The 6000-nt window shown below is 37.2% G+C and overlaps 1 protein-coding gene across 3 annotated transcripts in view; it reads right to left on the bottom strand.

Moving 5' to 3' along the window:
• Positions 1-401: 401 nt before the first annotated feature.
• WASL (WASP like actin nucleation promoting factor) overlaps positions 402-6000 on the bottom strand; it is a 53526-nt gene continuing 47927 nt past the window's right edge. For all 3 annotated transcript variants that reach the window (XM_030016158.2, XM_041123254.1, XM_041123255.1), the window contains 2 exons: positions 5121-5229; positions 402-3126 (listed from right to left, as the gene is read on the bottom strand). In XM_030016158.2, the coding sequence (XP_029872018.1) occupies positions 3065-3126; positions 5121-5229 (171 nt within the window). In that variant the 3' untranslated portion in view covers positions 402-3064. The remainder of the gene's footprint in view (positions 3127-5120; positions 5230-6000) is intronic.

The following is a 6000-nucleotide window of genomic DNA, read 5'->3' as shown; positions in this document are numbered from 1 at the left end:
TCTGTAAAACCCTCCTAAGTCAGAGCATTCATTGACAAGAGTTAACTATTTAGTACTCCTTCTGGAGTGTTTATTAATGAAGCCATGTTTGTTTGACCTTGAACTGTTGCTGGATTATTGCACTTGCCTGCGGCACTAGCTGTTTCCAGGGAGGCTGCTGAGCCGCCGCGAGATCTGCCAGGAGGACAGGGTGTCACATTCTTACTCATTGTGTTTATTCGCTAGCACAATCCAACTTTCCAGACACATGAAAACTACTGCGATTTGACAGTGGCTATTTACTGCTTTGTGAACTTGGCTAAGGCGACCAAAGTTACTTTTAAAGTGTGTAATCAATATGCAGATCTATTTTAAAAGCTGTGCCACAATCAGCACTTAAAAACCACACAGTTTTACACTAGTTGGGTCAAATTAATTTTATTATGCTCCATGATGAATTGCCACCAGTGCAACATCCTATTCACTGTACATTTCAAAAATTCACATACTAAAAATTTCAGTTCGATAAATGGAAAACTGAATGATTGAGAAGTTCTTACGGATTTCATACGTACAAGTGGCTAGCTGATATTGTCTATGCACATAGAGTGTTGAGATACAAAAGCCTCATGCTAGTTTGTTAATTGCTAAGGCTATCTGGACAGTCATTTAACCAGAATATATAAGAGAGGCCTTCATTACAATGTTTAGCAACAATGCACCAGTATCATGAAATGCTATCTTCTGCTCATAGTGCAAGTGGCGGAGTGCTGAAGCATGCAGTTATGACTAACTTAACTGCCATTGCAGTCTTTATGCCTGAAATTTATCATGTACAAACACTACTTTAAAGTAAATATTAACCTGGACACCACAGAATGTGAGTGTACTTTTTGCATGAAGAAAAAGAAATAGAAAACCCAGAAGCTTTCTTTGGCCAGTATCTACAAATCAAAGTTTTATTCAATAAGGTAACTTCAGAGCTCCCAAAACGTGGAATAGAAGTTTGATTAATGAACTGTGATGCTTAATAGTTAACTATATTACAGAAATTCCAATTCTGGGAACATAACAGCTAAACATATCTAGTAAGTAGCATGTTAGGAAAACCACTAGGCCTCATCTGCTTAATCTTAAAATGCCCTATATGCAATTAAAAATAAGGGAGCAGTGCCAGAAGTTATATGAAAGCCATACAAATATTTTCCTTATACACAAATTCTTAACTCCACTGCCATTAGCTACCCCAGGCTGCACTTGCACTTGATCCAATGCTCAAGCCATTACAGCAGCAAAGCTAGTAGGAAGTATTTCTAGCAGCAGAGGGCAATGCAAAAGTTACCGCAAGAAAGTGAGACCACTTGGAAATTTTTTTCCTCAAGTTATGTGCTTAAATTACCCTTAGAAGGAAGTTAGCATCCTCTGAATAATTTAACTACAACCTTACCTCTCCCACTACTTTTCAGCAACTTTCCTTTCTTCTCGTATGACTAAATTAATTCGCTAAAGACTAAGTTATAACTGGGTTAGAAATCCAAGCCGTATCATGCAGGTCCAGCCTGTCAAGATCAGGTCAACACTGGGTTTCAGTCAATACAATTCCGATAACTTAAATTTAGTTTGATAGCTTGACTACAGTCAAAGACCCAGGACACTATGCATTAACTACGCTCCAAATATGACTGACTTAACTAAACATTCCGTGTCAGATAATGTGGTTTTTAAAAAGATTTTTCTACCTGAAAGTTACAGTAAGTACAGTAATTAATGCTGCAGATATTAAATACCCACATAGCATAGATTAGTATTTTGTAATAGGCAGATATGCCAATGTTTACTGCACTACAAAGTACAACTTATATAAATGTGCAAGCTGTGAAATGAGAATCCCATTTTCCGTCCACTTACTCAAATACTACTCTTGTGAATCGGGTTCTTGATCTTCATCACAACCCTTGGTCTTAAAGCCAACATACGAAGACAGAATATTGCCATAAAGTTCAGTACTTATTCAAAGTGTATATTCTGAGTTAATGGCTTTCCAACTTTATGGATGTAGGATTGGTGTTTCAGCATTTGTTGTGTACCATAACGCAAAGACTGCAAAGTAATACCACTTATGTTTACTTTATTAATACACCAATGTCCTACAAATTTAAAAAAGTAATTAAACATTATTGAAGCAAGCATTAAACGCAGCCCTTCAGCCTGAAAACCACATAAAATTGATTTTAAAAATAAATCAAACTGTAGCAATTGCCAGCCTCCAGTATAGCCCCCAGTAATTTACACTTCTTCATTCCGAAAGTAAGAGCTGGGAAGAAAAAAAAAAAAAAAAAAAAGGACTGAACTTGTCTGCATCAAAGATGCCTTTACCACTATTACAATGTAAAGCCACCCTGTTCAGCTTCAGATAGAGTGTTCCCTAATTGAAGGATTTAATTACCACTGCTGTTCAATAGCAGTCAGTATTGCTACAGTTAGGGCAAGGTAATCTTCACAACTAGTTGTGCATTTCTGTAGTGATTTTGTTTTATGTAAAGCATACTGCTAAGATTTGAACTGCAATGTTGTGATGTATCTGAAACCATGCAATAGTATAAACCAGCCTCAACATTCATGTAGCATTGCATTTGAAATGAAGGGGCTAAATAAACTAAGAGCTGCATCACTTAAAGAACATAGTGCTATACTAGGTTTTAATAAGAAATTTAGATACAGAAAAAGTAGGGTATGAAAATAGTGTTTTCCTTCTTGCATTATAACTAAATTACATTAAGGTTTTTGTCAGTCTCACATATTACATTTAAACTCCCTTATTGATGGAATGGAAAGTATTCACATGTACATGATCATCCAGGTGTAAACTTGCACACATTAACAGGGAGTAGCTTTGTAGAGGATTATGACAAACCTTTACAGATTAAATGAGGTATTGCACAGATTAATAAAAAAGCAAAAGGCAACAAAAATATACAGCAAATTGGTAGAACATTTACATGATAATTTTACAGAATCCATAGACAGAAAGTAGTGTTTAGTATATCATTCACCTTAAAAAATATATATATATAATAATATATGATCAATCATCCCATTCGTCATCATCCTCAAAGTCTTCTTCATCATCTTCATCCTCATCTTCATCTGTAAGACAAAAAAAGCAAGTCACTTGCACGCACTGAATTAACATGACAAAAGTGGTATTGATTTCTCCCACAACTTTCTGAGAACAGAACAATCAGTTCAAGGAGGTCACGACAATACATTTGGTAATACTCTATTTTAAGATTTCTAGACATGACATTCAGTTTAGATAGATACTGGCTGAAAGTTAAGTCTAACTTGTTTCCTTTCTCATTCCTTTCCCCAGGTAGGAAAAAAATATATCTTGTTTTCTGCTACGAGAAAAAGAATCAGATTTTCTCATTTAAAACTTACTACTCTTTCTTAGAGAATGCGAGAGTGGCCAGCTTGTTCCTTATTGGGTTTTAAGCTTCAAGGACAGATTAATTTCTGAAACGTAAGAACTTCTTCCGCAGGTTTACTACATAATGGGATTGCTGTTTACTGTACAAGCAGATAAAAAAAAACCTGTGAGCTAAAGACCATTGTGGTTACTGGAATATTCTAAGCTGTGTAATGCACACCAACTTCAACATCAATGTTGGTTGTTAACTTTATTCAGCCTTCCACTACTTTTATATGTACCATAATTTAAAAAATTGTAGCCTGTTAAAATTAAACTACTTATTTGTTAGGCAAAAGCATTTCCTTCTGTCCTGGTTTTGGCTGGGACAGAGTTAATTGTCTTCCTAGTAGCTGGTATAGTGCTATGTTTTGGGTTCGGTATGAGAAGAATATTGATGACACACTGATGTTTTCAGTTGTTGCTAAGTAGTGTTTAGACTAAAGTCAAGGATTTTTCAGCTTCTCATGCCCAGCCAGCAAGAAGGCTGGAGGGGCACAAGAAGTTGGGAGGGGACACAGCCAGGGCAGCTGACCCAAACTGGCCAAAGGGGTATTCCATACCATGGGACGTCATGCCCAGGACATAAACTGGGGGGAGTGGGGCTGGGGGGAACTGCTGCTCGGGAACTAACTGGGCATCCATCGGCAGGTGGTGAGCAACCGCATTGTGCATCACTTGTATATTCCAATCCTATTATTATTATTATTATTGTAATTTTATTATTGTTGTTATCATTATTAGTTTCTTCTTCTCCGTTCTATTAAACTGTTCTTATCTCAACCCACGAGTTTTACTTTTTTTTTTTTTTTCCAATTCTCTTCCCCATCCCACTGGGTGGCGGGGAGTGAGTGAGCGGCTGCATGGTGCTTAGTTGCTGGCTGGGGTTAAACCACAACACCTTCCCTAGGAAAATGCTGTATTTAGTACCCTTCCGGTATTTAATTTATGTAAGTACCAAAATTGGAGGTTACTACATAGGGCAGCAAATCAACAAACTATATTGCAGTTAGTCAAATGGTCTGCAGACTGCAACCGCGGTTTTAGTATCAAGGCAAGCTCTGGAAGAAAAATATATCAGAGCCTAAACAGAAGAGATGTAACCAAACAGCTGCACTGCAGCTACTGAACTGCATTTATTACAAGCTGGTATTTGAGAAATGCAAATCCTCTTGCAGCCTTATTTTTTCCAAGCACTGAAGTGTGAAAAGTCGATTCAGTACTAGTGTGGGACTAGTCAAGTAACACTAGTTATCTGATTATTATCCAGCAGGTGGCATCCAAAGCACAATGGAAGCCACAGTTTTAAGAGCATGAATCTTTTCCAAGTGCTTTGGCTTCTAGAAACAGAAAGCATTAAAAACCTTCCTTCCAAAACATTTTGACAACTTATTTCATCAAACTTCTAGTGGATAAAAATAATTGTTGTAAAAAAAAAAATCCTTATAAGGATATTAACCTTGGTTAGTAATTTTTAATTCAGTATTACTGCAAACTACACCAGTAATTCAAAGTAGCAGGAAGTAACCATTCAACCCATCACTAGGGGTCTGCCTAGAGCATTCTGTATGCTGAAATCCATGCTTTTTCCCAACAATATTTTATGTCAAACAGAAGTGTTAACTCTTCAAAACCTGACACCATGAGGTCACAAAAATTCCATCAGACTCACCTGAAGAATGAATGGCTTTGCTCCTTTTCTGCATAACTTCCATTAATGCACCCACAATTCCTGAGGTGGGTGCAGGTGTAGGTGGTGCACTCTCCTGACCATCAGATACCTTGGAAAAAAGGATACAGTAGAAAGAGGCAATTAGCAAAACAGAACCGATGTATTTTGAGACAAACTTTCTTATAAGATTAATGAGTTTATTTTCAGCCAGAAGGAAGAGTGAAACTGCAGTTTGTTTCTTCAGCTCAGGCTAAGTTATTTATACAGAAGTCAACCTTTCCTCTTTTGCCATATGATACAACTGTAGTTAGTCCATACTCAATATTAAATATTTCAGCTCTGACTATCATGAAGTGAACACTCAGCTAAAGGAAAGCTTCTTAATATGGTTGTACAAGCATGACTTGTGTGGCTGCAGAATCATTATTTATTTTATCGTTGGTATATACCACAAAATATTTTTTCTTGTTTGGGTTTGTTAACCAGGTCTGCTTTGGGTTGATAATCACTTCTGAACGTAATAGACTTTGATACTGCATCTCTGTAATGGCAAATAAATATTAACATGCCCTCAAACCTTTTACATCAGAAGCCTCAAGTGCTGAAGCGTGACAAAAAAAAAAAAAAAAAAAAAAAAGGACCTACAGGCAAAATTATTTTGAAGATATTCAGTGACATCAAGAAAAAATAGTAATAGCAATAGCCTCATAGCCTGAGCTGCAGCGGTAGCAGCAGAGGCATCCCTCATGGGTGGCACTTTTCCAGACTCAGGCAGCCACCTCCTTACAAGTCTCAACCTCTGCAGACCACAGGTCCATTTTAAGATGGGGGGGAGGGGGGAGACAGACAGACAGAAAGACAGACCGAAAGGAAAAAAAAA

The sequence above is a fragment of the Aquila chrysaetos genome, chromosome 5 (genome assembly GCF_900496995.4).
Source record: "Aquila chrysaetos chrysaetos chromosome 5, bAquChr1.4, whole genome shotgun sequence".
Lineage (NCBI taxonomy): Eukaryota > Metazoa > Chordata > Aves > Accipitriformes > Accipitridae > Aquila > Aquila chrysaetos.
This window is presented reverse-complemented; position numbering and strand designations above follow the sequence as displayed.